The 21,210-nt window shown below is 37.7% G+C and overlaps 1 protein-coding gene across 1 annotated transcript in view; it reads right to left on the bottom strand.

Moving 5' to 3' along the window:
* LOC103267969 (catenin alpha-2-like) overlaps positions 1 to 21,210 on the bottom strand; it is a 275,900-nt gene that overhangs the window by 154,586 nt on the left and 100,104 nt on the right. Inside the window, exon 2 of the mRNA XM_008065528.2 lies at positions 12,328 to 12,523. Coding sequence (XP_008063719.2) covers positions 12,328 to 12,523 — 196 coding nt within the window. The remainder of the gene's footprint in view (positions 1 to 12,327; positions 12,524 to 21,210) is intronic.

Below are 21,210 nucleotides of genomic sequence, written 5' to 3'. Positions count from 1 at the left end.
CAGAAGAGCACCACTAGGACCCCAGCCCAGCCCACTGCTAAACTGAGAAAGACATACGCATTCAATGTCAAGGTCTGCTCTTGCTAGATCTAGCATGCATGCGCTTCATTCTATAACTTGAATACTCTCATTTTAAAGTGCAATGTGTCTAAGCCCAGTGAAGTCCAGGTTCAAAGACATGAGGCCCATAGACAGAAATGAGTCTTCTTTTCCTCTCTTACCTAGGATTTGCCTCTGAAATCCCCATTTTCTGTCTTAGAGTTTTTTCTTCCCCAAAGGTGCTCCCTTCTAGTGGAGACCTACCCCCTTCCCTATACAGGAGTAAAATCTCAACACAAGAAAAACAGAAGCCTACATTAAAACACAGTGACTTTTGTACCATCCATAGAAGGTAGTCAACAGCAGAAAGAGTAAGCACACGGCACAAGAAAGAATGTCCAACATCCTAGGAGACTCGAACATTTAGAGTATGAAGAGTGGAGGCATAAAGCCAAGGATAATTGAGAAAAAGACTCACAGAGGAGTAGCAGAATCCTGGTTACACCCTCAACTCTCCTCATTATAGAGGCTGACCCCTTTGGAAAGGGCTTCAGCAGAGAGGACACTCCCACCCTCTCTTCTGTGTTGCTTTATGTAATTATGGAACAGCTGGAGGGGGAGGGCAGGACTGTGGCAGTGAGAGCTTCCTGGTCAGGGAAATAGCCTGTGACCACCTCTCAGTCAGGGTGTTCACATGGTTGATATCAGCGGGCGTTTCCGTTGAAGCAGCTCATTCCATTAACACCACACCACCCAAGGGGGTGAAGAAGGGCCGGCCACCAGGCTATCAGAAGGCAAAGGCTTGCCTCTTCTCAGAATGCGAAGGGCACCTTTCCCATCCTCTGTGACTTTTTCTCAGTCTTGCTCTCTCTGTCTTAGCCCACAGATCATCAGCTACTCAATAAGCATTGGGTAAAAATAAAATAATGAAACTAGTTGGAATCAACATATCGCTTCACATTTGAGGTTTTATCAAAACAAACGAAAAGGATCGCATGGGCCATGAATGACTCAACCATCATGTTGATTTATGAAATGGTTCCATGAAGAAGCCACCTCTGTCATCTACACCTCCTTGACACTTTGCTTCATGGGATTCCCCCTTAATTTGGAGTTAGGACCATGTATTTCTCTGTCTATGCCCTGGCCTGACACATAGTGGTAGTAGGATCAGGTCTTAATTATTTTGATTTGACACTGCCCAGACAGAGCGTGGGGAATCTGAGAATGTTCTTGTCAAATGAAGGTGGAAAATCCAAGCAACTGACTCCACGGCTCGAGAGGATTTGGAAATACAATAATGAGATGGCAAAGGAGAAGTTTCAAGGATGCACTATAAGTTCTATGGCATAGCACCAAAGCTGTGTTACACTGTTAAAAGGAACTGCTTACTAAGAAAGCATGAAAAGGCTGCCTATCATCCAAAGCACAGCTTTTGGATCTATTTCAAATGGAAGAAGATTCCCAAATACGATATGCGAGCATCCAATTTCTAGCAGATGCAGTTACACACCAAACACACAAATTAAATGAACAAATATTACAGAAGTATGTTATAAATTGGCCTTTTCAGCTGCATTCACGGAAGAAAAAACAGTCAACAGTACCAATAAATAACACCCTCTAAAACTGTCTGGGAGACTCACACAGATGCCAGTGACAGACAAAAAAATGTAAAAACATCTCCAACAGTGGTCAAATATCAGCTATCCATTGCCCATTAAAACCACCCCCATCTTTGTTCAGAATAATTGAGTTCATTTCATCCCTTCCGCATTGTCTCTTGTATTTTCTACAAAACATTGTTGGGGCTATCTCTTCTCCCTACCTGCATTCTAGGTAAAGAAATGTCCCTTCTGCAACACGTCATGCAACTCTGAGCCTTTTTCCTTTGTATCTACAATTGTGGCTCCCTCTCATCATAAATGCTCTGATAATTCGTAGTTGGGCTAAAAAAAAAAATAGCAAGGGAACAAACAATTATAATCTTTGCTTGCCTTTGATGTTTCTCACCTACTCTTCTATTTCTCTCCTTCCTTTCTGTGACAAGCTTCTGAAGCAGGTCCTAAGTGCTCACTGTGAAAAGGTGCTATATGCCACACTCCAGAGATACACAAAATAAGGACACATGGATCTTCAGTTGAGTACAGATTGCCTGCACGGCAATAAGAAGTATGGCTACTAAGTATTAACAGTGACAATCAAGGAGGATCTGGTTAACCCATTCCCGCTTACATCAATCACTTCACCATCTATTCTGTTCTTCCAGCATCTATCCCTTTGTTTTTTTTAAGGTATTGCCCTTGCAGGTTCCTGAAACTTCACTTTTGAATATAACTAATGGCACCTTCCTAGCAAAATCCAAAGCATTTGCTTATTATTCATTCTCCACAATCTCGGAAGAATCTGACATAACTGCGACATTCTGGAGTGTAGATTGATCACTGTGTCCTTTACAAAATATCCTGTTCCTTTGGAATTCTGGATCCTGTATTGTCTTTGGTCTCTGGCTACTTTACAGGGCATGTTCTTCTTCTTTAATTTAATTATATTTCATTTTCTAATCCCAATTTGGCCTTTCTTGCAAAACTATGCTTTCATCCCGCTACTCTTTTATATGTACTGGTGTTTCCAAATTTCTGTTTTCCCATAGCACTACCCATCTGCTAAGCTGTCCTCCTCATTCACCAGTTTTTAAAATCAAACCCGTACTCTTTCCCCTGCCCCTTCACCTTGTAAGACTTCTCAATTAAGTTGCCTCAGGCCAAACACATAGAACAAATGTTGACTCTTTTATCTTTAATATGTTGGAAAATATTTTATTTTTTTTCAGTGCCTTCACTGTGCTCTTCATATTTCTACCACCACCATTTCAATCGTGGGCCCTCAAAGAACTGCGTTTTGTTTTTGTTTATCTTGTTATTGCACCTAAGCAATCTGTCTGGGTCCAGACTTCCTGGGATTTAGTCAACTTCTCATCAAGGTGTCCTATTAATCTTCCTAACATATCATTTCAATAGATAACAACCAAACATCTAGCTAGTTTCTTTTCTTCCTCCCTCTCTCTCCCTTCCCTACCCTTCCCCCTCCCCCTACCTCCCTCACTCCCTTCCTTCCTTCCGCCCTCCCTTCTTTTCTCCCCTTCTTTCCTTCCTCCCTTCCTCCTATCCTCCCTTTCTTCCCTTCCTTCCTCCCTTCTCCCTCCCTTTCTTACCTTCTTTTCTCCTTCCTTCCTTCCCTCCCTCTCTCCCTCCTTTCTTCCTTCATGTTGTCTATATTCCACTTAATTCCTAAACTTTTCCCACTCTAGTCTCCATCATCTTGTTACATTTCTACCTGCACCTAAATGTGAAACATCTCATCAACTCAGGGCTTCTCTATCCATCCCCAATTATCAACATCATCATTGTTTCTTTGTCTTTGAAAATTAGGTCACTTAAACCTGAAATTCTTATTCCACTATTCCTCACACGTTTTTCATCAATGTTCAGCTTATACGTCACCTCCTTCTTGTTAATTTTGGCTACTTTCCTTTCTTTTTTCATAACTCCTTACATATCTATCTGTCTCATAGATTTGATGGACTAGTATGAGGGAGACCCAAAAACATTTTATTTATAAAAAACTGTGGTGTTATATTTAGGTCTCTGATCTATTTAGAGTTGATTTTTGTGTATGGTGATAGGTAGGGGTCCTGGTTCAGTCCCATGCATGTGGCCAGCCAGTTTACCCAGTACCATTTACTGAATAGGTTCTTCTCTCCCCAGTGGCTTTTGGTGGAGGCTTTGTGGAAGGTGAGTTGGAATGTAAAACCTCAAACTATAAGACTCCTGAAAGAAAATGTAGGATACACCCTTATGGAAATTGAAATAGGCAACCAATCACTGATCAATTCTCCAAAAGCAAATGCCATAAAAGATAAGACAAATCGAACCTCATCAAACTGAAAAGCTTCTGCAAACAACAGAAACCATCAAGAGAGTGGAGAGACAGCCCACAGATTGGGGGAAAATATTTGCCAATTGTAAATCTGACAAAGGTCTAACATTCAGGATCTACAAGGAACTCAAACAAGAAAGAACTCTATTTAAAAAATGGGCAAAAGATTTGAATGGACACTTTTCAAAAGAAGACATATGGGCAGCCAACAGATACATGATAAAATGCTCAACCTCACTAATCATCAAAGAAATGCAAATTAAAACCACACAGAAATACCATCTAAATCCAGTCAGGGTGGTCATCATCAATAACTCAAAAACCACAGATGCTAGAGAGGATGTGGGGGAAAAGGAGCATTCTACACTATTGGTGGGAGTGCAAACTAGTACAGCCTCTGTGGAAAACAGTGTGGCGATTTCTAAAAGATCTAAAAATCAACTTTCCATATGACCCAGCAATTCCCTTTCTAGGAATATACCCTGAGGAACTCAAATCACTATATACAAGGGATACCTGCACATGCATATTTATTACAGTATTATTCACAATAGAAAAATCATGGAACCAACTGGGCTGCCCATCAAAAGTTGACTGGATAAAGAAAATGTGGTATATTTACATGATGGAATATTATGCAGCCATCAAGAAAAACAAAATTATGAACTTCACAGCAACTTGGAGGGGATTAGAGTCTTCAATATTCAGTGATTCATCACAGAAACAAAGATCTGAGTACTACATGTACTTACTCATAAGCAGACCCTGAACATTTATCTTACTACTATAAGAAAGGAATTGGCAGCAGTGGCAAGAGAGGAGGTAACTAGAAAACAATTAGGTAGACAGAGAGAGTGGGCCCAGAGTAACACACTGAGAGGAGACAGCTAGTAAACAACCCAGCAGACAAACAGGGTGGATTCCCCAGCAACAAAGTAACAGACTTCCTGCTGCAGAGATTGGAAAACAACCAATTAGCGCATACCTAGTGCTAGTCAATCAGTTCTGTCTTAGTAGTATATAAGCACCAGGTTTTAGCTCCAAATCAGGAACTCCCTCTGGTCCCCTGCCACTGTGGGAGCTTTCCTGTCCCCTCAGTAAATCCTGCTTTCTCAGCTCTCTGACTGACCTGTTCCCTCATTCCTCCTGGGCACAAGACAAGAATCCCAACCTGAAGAGTTGCAGAAAGTGCCAAAGAGCCGTGCACCTTCAGTTGCCAGCCAGCAAAGCCAACTGAAGTGGGAGAGCTGGCAGCAGAAGGTGAGACTCTGAAGCTGAGACACTCCTGGGTCAATGCTTGCCAGCTCACGAAATCAGCAACACTCTCAGGGCTTGGCTTGCCAGCCATGAGAACCAACGCTCCTGGGGCTAGGCTTGCCAGCCCACTGAATCAGGAACACTCTCAGGGCTTGGCTTACCAGCCCATTAGAGCCAATACTCCTGGGGCTACATTTGCCAGCCCATCTAGCCGACACTGTCTGGAGCTCAACTAGCCAATCCATTGAGCTGACACTCTTGAAACCCAGGATGAACTGAAAAATCCATATCAGTGGGACACTGAGGTGGGGTGAAAGGGGGGAGGAAGTACATAACATCAATAAGGGTATCAAACTTTGCCTGTGATGACCACTTATGGATCTATCCCTGAATTGTATCCTACATCTTTAAAAGTTAAAAAACTTGTGTATTTATTCTTACATGTTTAAACTTCAGTTACCTTCAAAGTACTTTCTGTTTGATGTGATACGCCTATGGAAATGCCTTTTCCACTGCTCAAAAGATTTTTTGAACATGTCAATTTTGATGCCTTTTAGTGTTTCTGTCATTTTTTGTTTCCCTCTTCCAAATTGGGAAAATGTTTCCCTTTGAGGACTTTTTGCATAAGGGGGAAAATGTCACTTGGGGCAAGATCGGGTGAATAGGAAGGATTGGGCTTGGATGCCATACCATTTTTGGTCAATAACAGCTGAACACTCAGCACAGTGTGGACTGGTGCATTGTCATGGTAGAAGAACTAGTCAACTGTTTGCCACAACTCATGACGTTTCTTCTGCAAATCATGACACAACCTTCTCAAAACTTCCAGCTAAAAACTTTGGTTGACTGTTTGATCTGGAGGAACAAATTCTGAGTATACTACAAGGAACCTGCCCTCCAAAAGATAATTCGAGTTTTTGGGGGGTCCCCCTTGTATATGCTTGACACATGTTCCCTGCATTTCTACAGAATGTCAGGTTTGATAGCACATCCTTTAGCATAGGATATATCTATCTATATCATTTTAAAAAAGAATATCAGGTTGTTTCTCCTATATAAACCTTACCCTCCTACTACCTCTAGGAAACTACAAGCTTATAAACCTTGTATAACGGTTGGCATCAGCTGCCATATGTGAAACACCAGCTAACTAACACGGATGGATGAGTCATCCATATGAGGCTGATGGGCAAGATGTGGATTAGTCCACTTATTCTCAAATTGGCTGTACAGTGGAATTACCTGGGGAGCTTTAAAAATATTGATGCCTGGGTCGTATGCCAGAGATTCTGATTTAATTGATAAGGGTGAGTCCTAGACATCAAGACGGCAAGATTTTCCCAGGTGATTCTAATGTTCATTAAAGTTTGAGAAACCCTAGATTAGTAGTCCAGAAAACGTTTTCAGTACAGGAGGATCTTGGTGGTAAACACAGAAAACATTTTGACATTCTCCATTGCAAGACTTCCTTGGTCCAGAGCTTCCATGTGAAGGCATGATTGTAATAACTCCATTTGCGTCTCAGCTTTTCTATGTATGGTTCACTAACTGCACAACTAGCCACTCATAGTTTGCTGGAACCACTTACAACTACTATCCACTCGAAGCCACACTGAGCTATTCATGACTCTGCCAAAAGACTGATAGATGGTGATTCAGCTCTGCAGCATGCTGCATGGAAGGGCCCAGGATTGCTTGCTAACAGGGAGGGGAGCGATTGTCATAGGTGATACAGATTGATTTAATACATTATGATTAACAAATGTAATCTGAAATCTATATAACATTTAAGGTGATTTTAAAATTCCTGGTGACCTCATTACTAAAACAATTGAGGTAGACCCAAAAATTGATGTCTGCATTTGAAAAATAGAGAAACTGAGGCTGAAAGTGGTTAAGCAATTTAGCTTAAGTCAGCTAGTTATCTGCCAAAGTAAGATTGGAAATTGGATATCTTAACCAAATTTCCAGTGCTTTGCTGATTTCACAGGAAAGCCTCCTTTCTATCACCTGATGTGTGCTAGAGGACTGTGCCAGGTGTTTTAGGTGTAGAAATAATTACATACACATCAGTGTTCCTGTCCTGAAGTTTACACTTAGGAAGATAATATACATATATCCAATTACTTTAGTTACAAGAAAACAAACTGACAGATAAGTGGAAACACACACACACACACACACACACACACACACACACACACACACACATACACACACACACACACACACACACACATAGATATCTTGTCTCTCCTCAAGTCCAAAATATAAGAGTTATGAGTTTTTAGTACAATGATACTGCCACTGAAAATTTATTTATGTTACTTATTTTAAATATAAATGCTATCACAAGTCTACTCAAAAGCTTTTTTTTTTAACAGATATAAGGAAATCTACTGGGATAATCTAGAGTAAAAATACAGTCACCACTCATACTGAGAACATTTTAAAATCTGGCATGCAGCCTAGGTTTAAAAAAGATAATATGTTTTTAAGTAATAAAGAAATTCAAACAACACTAAGTTTAACCATGAGTTACAATAGCATAGTTAGTTAAATAAATAATTTTTTTCTATAGCCTTGACAGATTACAGTAATTATAATCATGTATGTTGTGAAACTTCAAAAGAAAAACAACAGTTTTATATTAAAAATGTTTATTGCAGCATTATTCACAACAGCAAAAAGATGGAACCAACTGTGCTGCCCATCGAAAGAGGATTGGATTAAAAAAAAGGTGGTACATATACACAATGGAAGAATATTATGCAGCCATAAAGGACAAAATTATGAACTTCGCAGCAACTTGGATAGACTTAGAGGCTATAATGCTGAGTGATCTATCACAGAAACAAAGAACTGAGTATCACATGTTCTCACTCCTAAGCGGACGTTGAACAACTGTCATCATACTATAAGAAAGGGATCGGCCGTCGTGGGAAACTCCCAGGGTAGGGCACACCTCATCAAGAAGGGTACCTGCATAATGAACATTTGTATACCTAGCCCTAAATTGTACCCCACATATTTCAATTTAAAAAAATTGAAAAAATCAAAAACAATTCAATGTTAAAACAAATAGATTTAATTCCCAAACAACATATCATTTGATATATAAGCCATGTATGGATGCTGGAGATATTTTAAAGGAGGTGATTGTTTCCTAAATGTCAGCGTTCCTATAATTTCTGAATACCATCTTCCATATTAGAAAACAGATTTCTATGACAGAAGGAAAGATACTGTGTTTCAAAGTTTCCAGAAGCTAAATACCTTGCTCTAACTCCACACACCTTCCTCTCAAGCTCTGTTCTCCCACCGCTCTCTGAAAATGAACTCTGGCTCTCCTTGGTGATTAAAATCTGGGCAATGGGCAAACAGGAAAATTGGCTAAAATCAGATAGACTAAGGAGATGATGTAATAAAGAGCTGGCCTGGAGACAGGAAAGAAAAGAGAAGAGAGAGCCTGGGGACCAAATTCAAACAAGAGATTGAGGACTTAGCTGTTAGGAAGGAGAGGCACCGTTTCTGAAGTGGATGGGGAATGCTGGAGACTGACGGAAGAATAAAAATGATTAGTTAATTATCAGTTATTTTAATTTGAAATGTTAAACGTTCTGTTTTTCAACTAATGTGAACAGAATATGTTTGCGTATGTGTTTTAGCAACGTGAAATCTTTCAAGTTCTGAAGTGCATTTGAAGACTGATATTTCTTCTGAATTGCAGATGGATACTTGTTTGTTTTAACACACCTATGGGCTGGATAAATTTTTTCTTTTCTTTTTTTTTAGGTGAACTGACATATAATGTACACATTTGTTTTTTTTTTTTTGAAGGTAAGTAAGCAGGATTTATTGAGGACAGAAAAGCTCCCACAATGGGAGGGGGCCTGAAGGGGTTGCCCAAAATGTATATATTTGAAGTGTAAGTTTGAAGTTTTCATAAAAGTATAAGCCCATCTCTGAAATTAGTAAAAATAAAAAATAAGAATACAGACTTTTATCCATAATTAATTTTTTTATTTTGCACACTATAGTAAAGTTTCCCTGTGTTTGACATTGTTCAGAAAAACAAGCATGTGGAAGTTGAATTTTAAACAGGTTACACATAGGCATCATTTCTGGTGCATAATTTTTCTGTAAAAAGAAATGGATAATATAGAGGAAGCTTAACATATCCTTTAAAAGAGCAACCACAGTTAGCTGTCCTACATTCACATCTGTAGGGATTTCTTACTCTAATATCCCTATAGACAGACTGGTCAAGAACTATGTAGGCTATTATAAAAACATGATTTCATGTAAGCTTCAGGAAATCTAAATCATTAATTTTCATAGAATATGTGAAAGCAAAATTGCAAGGAAAAAAAGAAGGAAGGCCTAAGAGATTGCTGAAGAAACTCAAGGGGAAAATTTATTACCCTAAAAGACAAATGCTTTGAGAAAGAGGCCCAGGGACCAGTCGATCAAGTTGCTACTAATACGGATACTGGATATGTTTGTGATCTTAATTTTAGAGATGGATTCATGGGCTTATACTTTTATGAAAACTTGAAACCATACACTTTAAATGTGTACATTTATTATAGGTCAGGTCACCTAAATAAAAACAACAACAAAAAAGAAAAGAAAAAAAATTATCCAGCCTACAGGTGTGTTAAAACAAACAAGTGTCCATCTGCAATTCAGAAGAAATATCAGTTTTCAATGGCACTTCAAAACTTGAAAGATTTCATGTTGCTAAAACGCATACACAAATATACTCTCTTCGCATTAGTTGAAAAACAGAACGTTTAACATTTCAAATTAAAATAACGGTTTAAATTAGTGTAATATAAATGAAATTCGCTTTTAGGGGAAATAAGAGAATGGGGGAGAAGATGACAACATGAAGAAAAATAGATGTCGGTGAGGAAGGAGCGTTGGTATTTTCAAGCAGTAAATATTCAACTGTGAAATGAAAAAGTGGTAGGTTTGCAAGAAGAATTGGAAGAGACCTTCATTCACCATCCAGTCATTCAACAAATATTTAATGAAATCTTAAACTACTAGGCTTTGCAAATCAATGATTAACCAAAAGAAAGAGATGGTCTGGTCTTTGCCATCATTCATTTGTAGTATGGCAGGGAAGAGAGTCATCTCATAAATATTTAATTACTTTGTAAAAAGTGGTCAGAAAAGGATCCATGAAAAAGTATGACCAAGTGTTAAGGAAAGTTTCTCCGAGGAGGTGTTATATGAGTTGGGATGTGCAGAACGAGTCATCCTTAACTCTGTGAAAGGAGACAGCCATATGTAAAGGCCCCGAAGTCCATAAACATAGTGCTTTTGAATAACTGACACACGAAGTGGTCCATCAAACAGAGATGTAGGAGATAAGATCCATGGGACTTTATAATGGAATGTATTTGGAAGGAAAGGGATAGTCACAAAAATGACACCAAGATTTATGCAATGTGCAACTGGATAGATATTTATGGCATTTTCCAAGATATAAATTCAGAATGCAGACCAAGCTAGTTAGTAGGTGTCTATTCTGATTTCATGGTCCTTAGAACTTTCAACTAAATGTGTTGCATAAAACTACATCAAAATTTTAGAATTCTGTGTGTCAAAGGACACAACAGAGTGAAAAGGCAGCCTATAGAATAAGAGAATATATTTGCAAATTATTTTCTGACAAAGTGTTGATAACCAGTATATATAAAGAACTCCTATAACTCAATAACAACAATAACAGTAACAACAAAACGAAATAGCTCGATTAAGAAAGGGGCAGATTGCTTTCAACATTTCTCCAAAAAATATATACAAATGCCTAAGAAGCATATGAAAAGATGCTCCATATAACTAATCATTAGAGAGATTTAATCAAATCCACAGTGAGATATCACCTCACACCAATTATGATGGCTGCTATCAGCAAAACAAGTGTTGGTGGAAATGCAGAGAAATCGAAACCCTTATGCACTATTAGTAGGAGTGCAAAATGGTGAAGCCATTATGAAAACAACATGAAGGTTCCTCAAAAAATTAAAAATACAATCATCACAAAATCCAGCAATACCACTTCTGGGTATATACCCCACAGATTTGGAAACTAGGTATAAAAGAGACAGTTGTACATTCATGTTCACAGAGGCATTATTCACAAGAGCCAAAAAGTGGAAGTAACCCAAATGTTCATGAATATATAAATGAATAAACAAAATGTAGTATATGCACAGAATGAATCATTATTCAGCACTAAAAAATAATGAAATTCCAACACATGCTATAGCATATATAAACTTTGAAGACACTATGCTAAGGGAAATATGCCAGTCTCAAAAAGACTAATATGTATGATTGTACTTATATGACGTATTTAGAGTAGTCAAACAGAAAAAAGAAGGTAGAATGGTGACTGTCATGGCTTCCAGGAGGGGAATACACATAAGTTTCGGTTTTGCAAGATGAAAAATTTCTGGAGACTGGCTGGTCAACAATGTGAATATATTTGACACTAATGAAGTGTATACTTAAATATAGCTAAGAGTTTATGTTATATATTTATTACAAATAAACATTTAAGAAATAATAATGACAACTAGCTAGCTAGAGAGAAAATTGATCCATCAGTAAATAGCAAGCTAGCTACATTTGTAAGGCAAGCTGTGGACCGAAAGTCTAAATTTGGGAAACATAGAAAATAACAATAATTTGCTTACAATACTTTACATCCTTCTCTCCCTTTACCCTTGAAATCCTGCATTTTTGGTGACTCTGTTAGTATGAGTTCTTCCCATTCCATCCTTCCTAAAATCGAGTTAGACACAGGGTCTGTTTTCATTTACCAAGGGAAAACACTTTGACGATTTTGAAGCAGCAGCAGACATGGAGTGTTTGTAGCTACGCTATACTGCAACGATAAAAATATCTGCACCTAATTACAGCAGACATTAAAAATGACAAGGGTAGACAGGAAAAAAACACAAGACTACTCCTTTGAGTAAATACTCGTTGCTTATAGAGAAAAAATCCATTGCTTGCACATCCATGCATATCCGCCTTGAACAATCTCCCTTGAACAAACACCATCCTGCCTACCTTGTTTACGCACATCCTCTACAGCGGCCACCAGCTCTTCTTTGAGATCCTGACTCTCCTTAGCGATCTGTTCACCTTTTTCCAGGAAATTTTGAGTGGCTTGCTCTACAGATGCAGCCAGTACGTGGGCTTTCTTTGATCTCCCTTTCTTTTTACCAGATGGGCCTTTGTTGCTCGTGTTCACAAGAGTCGTCACCTTAAATACAAAAGAAAAACCGTGAAATGACTTTCAGAAAATGGTCTAGCAATGCCATGGTATCACCTCATAATTTCTCAGTAGCCCATGTCTATGAAATCATAGGATTTCATGATTAAAATCATGAAGGTACATTACATAATCTCATCCAGGAAAGTGTGTAATGACACAGATTAGCTTACAGATAAACGGTCATCATTCATTTATTGTAAAAAATCAAAAAGCATATAAGTAAGTAGAAATAGCAGACTTGTCAGTAGCTCAACATTTCAAGATCATTCATATCTCAGATCAACAAGAACAGTTCTCCTTGGAGTAATCAGCCCCAAGGAGTCAAGAAAAGCCAAAAAAAATGTGGACCTTTCTTTGAGCATCGAGTTAGAAGAACTAACAGCCACTCCCGAGCCCTGTAAGTAAGGGTAGAGATGAATGAGCAATTAATAAATGATGAGTGGTCAATATCCAAAACGTATGTGCTACTTTCCAAGGACTTCTGAATATTTTTGCTATTAAAAATTTCATCTTATAAAAATAAAATGCTAAATTTGATGCAAGGGGACTGAAGGAATTAGGCTCAACATTTAGTTAACCAGTCAATGTTTCCAGAATCAAAATTATATTTGCATTTATTATCACTGTTTTTCTAAGTACCATAATTTGAACACACATGTCAACTGCCAAACTTCTTTTAGTACTACATCTAGAGGTATTTAATTTGCTAACAAAGCTTTTAATATCCTTCAAGCAACTTGTTATCACCTATGGACTTTTGAACCTTGATTTTCTACCCGTGAGAAGTTTGGAAGGAAATTGAATGCAACTGTTCCAAATTCTGTTATGCTAGTCATGTTTACTGCTGTTTTTTTTTTTTAATCAGCTTCCTAGGACTGTGGGTTCTGTGGTTTACTTTCATTGACATTTTTCATGGTTAGCAGACTAAAGATTTTATTGGAGGTTATCAAGAAAGCCAGTTCACAGAAAAGTCGCAAATGCTATAGCTTCTGATGTATAGGACAAATCCGAACACTAGCAAAGCAATTAGTCAAAATAACAATTAACGTCCAGTTTGTAGAGCAAGAGATAGCACTGAAAGAAAAAACATACTGAATAAAAATGAACTAAAATGAGGAGTACAGATAGAACCAGTTATAAAAAAATAAAAAGTTGATTAGTGCAGTCTTGAGAGCTGTCATATTCAGTTCTCTTGATTGCTAAATAATTAGGAACAGTGAATTTAAGGAGGGTTCTATAAGGACATTTAAGTACAAACACTAGACAAAAAGAAAGGGAAGTCATTTAAAATAAGAATGTCAGATAATGGTGGCTCAGCTGTAAAATGTGTATGCAGGGTGAAACGCATTGTAGTCTTTTCAGATTTACCCACAAGGCGGCAACCAATAAAATAAAAGACAGCTTGTCACAAAGTTGCTTTTCTGAGGTACAGGAATGTTTTCCCTAATAAGGATTTACTCTAACACATTAACACACTACTCTTCCAAGAACCTCGACTCTCCAGAACAGCCAGTACAATACCTGGAAATAAGCACATAAGCCCCCTAAGCAAACACACAATTTCTGAATCTTCATTTAGAGTAGGTTCTTTTATTTATTTATTTATTTTGAGTTGGAGTCTCATTCTGTTGCCCAGGCTGGAGTGCAGTGGCATGCTCAAGGTCACCCCGGTGTTGACCTGCTGGGCTCCTTAGATCCTTCCACCTCAACCTTCCAAGTAGTCAGAACTACAGGCGTGCACTACTACACCCGGCTAACTTTTATTTATTGGAGAGATGAGATTTTGCCAAGGTGCCCAGGCTGGTCTCGAACCCTTGGGCTCAGGCAATCCCCTCACCTCGGCCTCCCAAAGTTTACAAAGATTACAGAGATTACAGGCTTGAGCCACTGCGCCCAGCCAGCTCTTTTTATCAGAGGAAAAGACTCCCTATTCTGAGATCTGATTTATTCTCATGTCGTACATAATGAGAGGTTTTGTGCTCAGTGTTTAGACTGCACAAATTAGAAAAATGGGGTGTGAGGGAGCTGTTAGTTTTAGGCAAACTGATGGTTTTAAGAAGTGGTAGCCTACAGTGAATCTACGAAATTAGCTACCTAGCTTTACTGTGGATTCACTTCCTGGAGAGGCAAACACATTTCAAAGCCTTTGTTAGGCCATGACACGTTACTGTATTAAGCAGGGTTTTGGTAATGCCCATAAAAACAAACCAAGGTAACCTGTAATTTTGGAAGTATGATTACTTCCAAAAGAAGCAAATTGATCCTCTTTTACTAAAAGCTCTCATTTACTCATGGGTAGAAGAGCATGAAGAGAAGAAAGAAAGAAGAATAGAAAGGAAGGGATAGGCCTCCATGTGGCTCCTGTCTTAATCAGCATAGGATAAAGAAGCAAATGTCAACACCCTCCACTGCTAGTCAGTGTTTTGCAGGAAGACAAAGTCAATAAATTGGATCAAAAAAGAAAGGCGATATACAAATATTAGAAATTAATTAATGACATTTATTAATTAATTGTCATTACATTATGTCATTACTTATAGAGAATATGATTCTCAAGAAAATGTGAAAGAATTAAAAGGCAAAAAAGTGGAACTACTACAAGAGCAAAGACAAGGTGACCAAATACTAGTTAAACAATAAAAATCGAACAGACGAGCAGTTACTAAGGAGAAATGCAGTTTTAAATAGCCCATTCACAATAACTATAAATTGATATGCTCAGAGATAACCATAACTACACATAGAACGTAGTGTGGAGAAAATGATAACAGTTTAATGAAGAACATTCATGCTTAATGAAGAACATAAAAAAACTAAATTATAGAGGAACACACTGCATTTTTAAAAGCTTAACAAGCTCTCAGCAAATCAGAAAAGGATTATTTAGGGTGTGCCTATGCAGGACTGTTGCCAGTCACTTTCTGGCCAGTATATCAAAAGTTTGAATGGAAATAACAAAAGCAGCATAGATCCGTTAGTAAGTGAGAAAGTGGGGTCTTGTTAGGGTTTAACTATTCTCAACAATTCTCAGCCTAGCCCTTACTAAGCACGTTCATTGACTCAGTCCCACTCTCCTATATGCCATGTGCATCCTCTTACCACACCATAAAAATCTATGACATTCTACACTGTCATGGATTTTCCTTTTCTCCCACCTGAAGCTGTAATTTTCACCTTGGTGTTGTAGGTTTCTTTTTTTCTTCTTGCCTTGTATCTCTATTTGCACCTAAAATTGTGAAAGTTAAGAAGAATTTACTTCAGTTCTATTTTGGTATTTACAGGTGACGAAATTCAGCTTAGAGAGCTTAGGCAGAAAAAATAACTTCCTCAAATTCACCTGGTTCTAGGGAAACAAAAGACTAAATTATTTGTGTGCTCTATTTGCATCTTTGGAATTGGAGACCTCAGCTTGTTTTATTTTCTAACAGAATGAGAAGCTACTAAAGGATCCTAAAATGTCTTTATTGTCCACATACATCGCACTACATTTATTTGTATCCTACTAGGTGTCTCTTCATTTAATGGCATTATTTATATATCTTAATGAATGGGTACATTTATCAATGTTAGTGAAATGTTCAGCAACAATTTTGTTCTACCTTCCTGCAATGTCCTACGACATCTAATGTGTTCAAGGGTCTCAGGCTAAATAAACACATCAAGGGCTTTTTGTGTCAGCAGAGAGTAAAAAACAGGACAAAAGTATTTCAGAACTCATAGAACTAACCCAGTGATGCATCCTCGGCTTGCTATGTAACAGTGCTCTTCTATACAAAGAAGTAAAAGGGAATTCGTTGCTCATTTATGAAGATTTAATATATTCTAAAGATCAAGGGTCAAAGAGGTTTTAATGAAGAAAACGACTACGTAGTCCCACGGATCCACCCCCCACCTCACTAGTAAGTTAGGGAGAATCAGAATTATCAATTGTAATCAACAGTGCAGTCAGCTGCTCTGTAAGAATGTGGTTGGATCCATGACTGGGATGTCCTAGAGAGATCAGATCAGCAGGAACACATTCCGATCAATGGGGTAGCCATGGAGGCAGGCCAATTGCTGGAATTTCAGGTATCTGTATCTAAGGTCTGATACCCAGACTGACACAGGTCTGTTAGATGGGATTCATAAATTTTCAACTTGTTAGAAGTCTTTTAAGAAAAGGCTTATTTAGATTTTGCCAAGACATAATATATCCATGTAACAAAACTGCACTTGTACCCTCTAAATCTGTACTTTAAAAAGGCAAATGTCAGCATGCTTTCTTAAAGATTCATCGTAAGCTGTTTTCTTTCCATGAATGGGAGAGTTTGACAGAGAAACACTTTTTAAGCAAACATTGGAAATATATTACTATAACATGCTTCTTTCTCTACTGGGCCCTATGAGGGCAAGTAGAGAAATCCAAAAATAAAAGGCAAATGTCAGCATGCTTTCTTTAAGATGCATCATAAGCTGTTTTCTTTCGGTGAATGGAAGACTTTGACAGAAAACACCTTTGTAAGCAAACACTGAGAAAACACTGAGAATGTGTTATTAAAACATGTTTCTTTCTTAAAAAATAGGTTTATTCTTTGGAAATCCCTGGTTGAACCTTATGCCTTCCTCTGCTCCAACCAGGAATTCTAACTCCTACTCCCAATTTTTACACAAAGCAAGAACCAATCAAGATCCATACACTCTCCTTTCCTCTCTTATTAATTTGCAAGCACGTGTGTGTGTGTGTGTGTGTGTGTGTGCTTGTGTGTGTGTAGCAGGAAAACAACGCAAAGTCCCAGCAACAGAGACTAGTAGTAATAGAATGAATATTGACACATGCAAAAATAGACTTGATTTTTTAAAATTATTATTATTTTTTATTATAAAGATGTGGTGTACAATTCGGAGTACAGGTTAAAGAACAGGTCACAGATAAGAATGTAAGTGTTCAAGGGTACTTGGATCTATTACTGGTCCCAATGAACCCTGGCCAATGTAAAACCTCAGTAATAAACAGAATGGTCACCACTATTGTCAGATATGGTGAGACAGAGGCTGGGATAGATGGCTTATCACCTAAAGTCAGAAGATTAAATTCACCATTCCTGCACAATGGCAATAGTGCAGTATTGACGAGGTATGCCTCTCCCTCCCCTAGCATAACTTGTTGATGAGGTATGCTCCTCCGACAGTTTCCCATACTGCCAAATGCTTTCCTATAGTATTATAATTGTTCAAGGTCTGCGTATGAGTGAGAACATATGGTACTCTGTTCTTTGTTTCTGTGATAGATCACTGAGTATGATCAACTCCAAATCCATCCAAGTTGCCGCAAAGTCCATATCTTTGTCCTTCTTTAGGATTGCATAATATCCCACTGTGTATATGAACCACATTTTCTTTATCCATGGACTTGATGTTTTTTAAGTCAGTGAAGATGTCAGTCTTATTTGAGAATAAAGTTAATGTATGAACAAAACAGAAAGTAAGGTTGGATAGATGTGATTGAAAGGCTTTGAAAGCCAAGATGAGAAATTCAGATTTTATTTGTCACTGTCATTTTTTAAAAAGAGAAGCATATGTTCAATGTGTCCATTTCTTTCTATTCATTCCTCAGTCAACTGAAATTCATGTTAGTCCCCATACCTCTTATAGCAGAGTCTTCTTAAACTGCTCTCTCAGTAATGTAATTAATAGCTTGCCAAAATCAAGTTATTTTTATCTTATCATACCACCGTACCACATTTAGTGCTGTTGACTCAACTCCACTTCCTCATGGAAATATCTCCTGGCTAATTCTCTTAGCAATAATCATTTCTTCCTACAGACTCATATAGCTTGAAAAGGGACATATATGACCAACCACCAAACTCACTTCTCTCTGAACCCATCTTTATCTCCCACCCTCCTATACCAGGAAAGGCCTGCTGCTACCATCATCCCCTCAACTAGTCTGACCACCTCCTCCAGAACTCTGTTTCATTAGCCATGCCAACTTCCAACTAAATCTTCAATATCCCCCTCTCTGCAGGCTCTTTAAATTCAACCTAGGATACTCAACTTTTCTCTGGCCCTACCCCAGATTTCCTCAACCTCACTACCTCTTATTAAACAACAGAATTTATTCTGCTAGTCACAGATAAGAATGTAAGTGTTCAAGGATACTTGGATCTATTAATGGCCGCAATGAACCCTGGTCAATGGAAAACCTCAATAATAAACAGAGAACGATTGCTACTATTGTCAGATATGGTGATGGTGTAATCTGAGTACAAAACTGAGATGGAGGCTGGTATAGATGGCTCATCACCTAAAGTCCTATGAGTAGATCCACCATTCCTGCACAATGGCAAAAGTGCAGTGACCTCTATACCATTGCATTTTCTCTTTCTTCCAATATGTTAAGAACAAGATAAGACAATTTGTCTGTCTAGGTCTCTTCAATTTGATCAGTTGTCTGCTTCTAGGATCTAAAAGCTCAACAGACATGGAATACTTTCTCCAAAACAATAACAAGCAATTGTGCAGGCACCAAAGTACTTTGTCTTGGCAACTCTGTCACATCTTCCTAAAAACAGCAGCAGTGCAATTTGTCTAAGCTTAACCCATGGGGCAGTCATTTGAAGAAGTCTAGAGCATTGATATGCCAAGTGAGATCTGGAGAGCATCAGTGTCACCTGGGCTTGTTAGAAATGTAGAAATGTAGAATTTGAGATCCCACCCCAGACCTACTAATAAGTCACTGAAGTAGAGTATTCTGATTAACTTTGTCACTGTTTTTACTACTCAGCATGGAAACAAGATGAAATTCCAGCCGTAGGTGAGGAAACAAAGTTGACAATCTGTTAAACAACAAAAGTGTCCACTGAAACCATAAAAACTCTGAGAAACAATTCTAACCCAGATCATGCCCAGGATATACCTGGATGCCTGTTAGAAGGCAAATTTCTATACCCTACTTATAGAGCTTCTAATCAGATAGGTTTGAGCTAGGGCATTTTGCAGTCATTGCATAAAAAGTATGATTTATATGGCATATGGACTTTACTTTCAGAAACATTTCTCTGGGAGTCCAGCTAAAGCAAAAAAATATGAAAAAAGAGCAGTGAATTCTAACAGGTAAATTCTTCCTCTCATTTTAGGTGCCATGACACATCATGAGTTCTCAAAAATCTATGTGTTGATGAGGGAATTCACTGTCTCCTGGTGTAAGGGCAATCTCTTCTAGTAAGCAATCACAAGAAAGTTGAAAAAGTGATAGTACACAGATATAAATACAGTGAATCAAGAGATTCTTTGAGTTCTCCAGAAAAACCAAGAGCTGAAGAAAACAAACAAACAAACAAAAAAACAATAGCTTGGGCATCACTTTGCAAGATGCCTGAATACTCAAGTACTATGTAGACATGAATAGAGGTCTTTATTAATTCTATTGCTATGTTGCTCTAAAGTAGCTAAGTCTTCATGATAGCTCGGCTAACACAAGAGAGGGCTTTGATTGCTTCCACAACTTAAAAAAAATTAAAAAATAAAAATTAGTGTTCTTTACAATATATTTTATTATCTGTTCAGAGTTAATAAAAATTATTTATCGATATCAGCTCTCCCTTTGCAATTGTCCCAAAGGGAGAATTATACACAGTGACTGGATGCCTCACCTAAAAAAAAGAAATCCCGGGGAGCACATAACATCAATAAGGGTACCTGATCTCAAACCAGGCAACGTGGGGTCTAAAGGGAGTCCCAAACTTTGCCTATACAATGTTCACTTGTACACCTAATTCTGAGTTGTACCCCACATCTTTAAAATAAAATATATATGTAAATATATTATTAAAGGAAAAAAAAAGGAAGAAAATCCCAAGCCTCGGAAAGCAAAACCTTCTTAAAAGAAAAGCGCTACAGACACTTAGTTAATTCCTAGGATTTATAGAGAAGGAAGAAGATTGCAAATGAAATGAATTTTCTTACTGGTGAGTAGCTAAGGCACAAACTCTGTGCAATTTGAGGTGAACTGACTTTGCTCCATCAACAACGTGACAGCGTAGAAGTCAAATTGAGAGGAAAAAGTGCAGTAGAATTTGTGCCATTTGTACTTCACTTGGGGACTGCAACATTCAGAAAAAAAAATTACAAAGTAAGAACTTTTTGAGATGAATGTTTGAAAACAAAATTATAAAAAATAAGCTCCTTATTCCAGAAATGACTAAAAATAAATGAAAAATTTCTAAAAGAGAAAATCTGGTACCACTTAAAACAGAAGGGAGCTAAGTCCTCAAATAGTAATAAATATATATGATAATATCAAGCCTTTAAGGAGAAATCTTAAGTCAGGTTTTAAAAATCAGTTAAAAATAACTGCCAAATAATGACTCAAAGTGATGTTTTCCTTGACAATTTGATTTATTCATTTAGCAATTATACAATACATGCAAATATATGAAAAAATATATAAATATGCAAATATTTATATGAATATCTTGAATAGTTATAAGGAAACATTTTTTAAATAACCATTTCCTTATATTCATTAAAGGAGTCCTTATATTCATTCCTTATATGAATATTTTCCTTATAAAATATATAAAAAGATATATGTTCACCTGGTGTCCTCTGTTAGACCCTATTTCATAGACCAAAATCTCCATAAGATTAAGGTGTGGTAGGCTGTACACATTGGAAAGAAAGGCAGACTAAGA

The sequence above is a fragment of the Carlito syrichta genome, unplaced genomic scaffold (genome assembly GCF_000164805.1).
Source record: "Carlito syrichta isolate Samal-C Ts95f unplaced genomic scaffold, Tarsius_syrichta-2.0.1 Scaffold308648, whole genome shotgun sequence".
NCBI classification, from domain to species: Eukaryota; Metazoa; Chordata; class Mammalia; order Primates; family Tarsiidae; genus Carlito; species Carlito syrichta.
The sequence above is the reverse complement of the archived record's forward strand: the minus strand, read 5'-3'. Positions and strand labels throughout refer to the sequence as shown.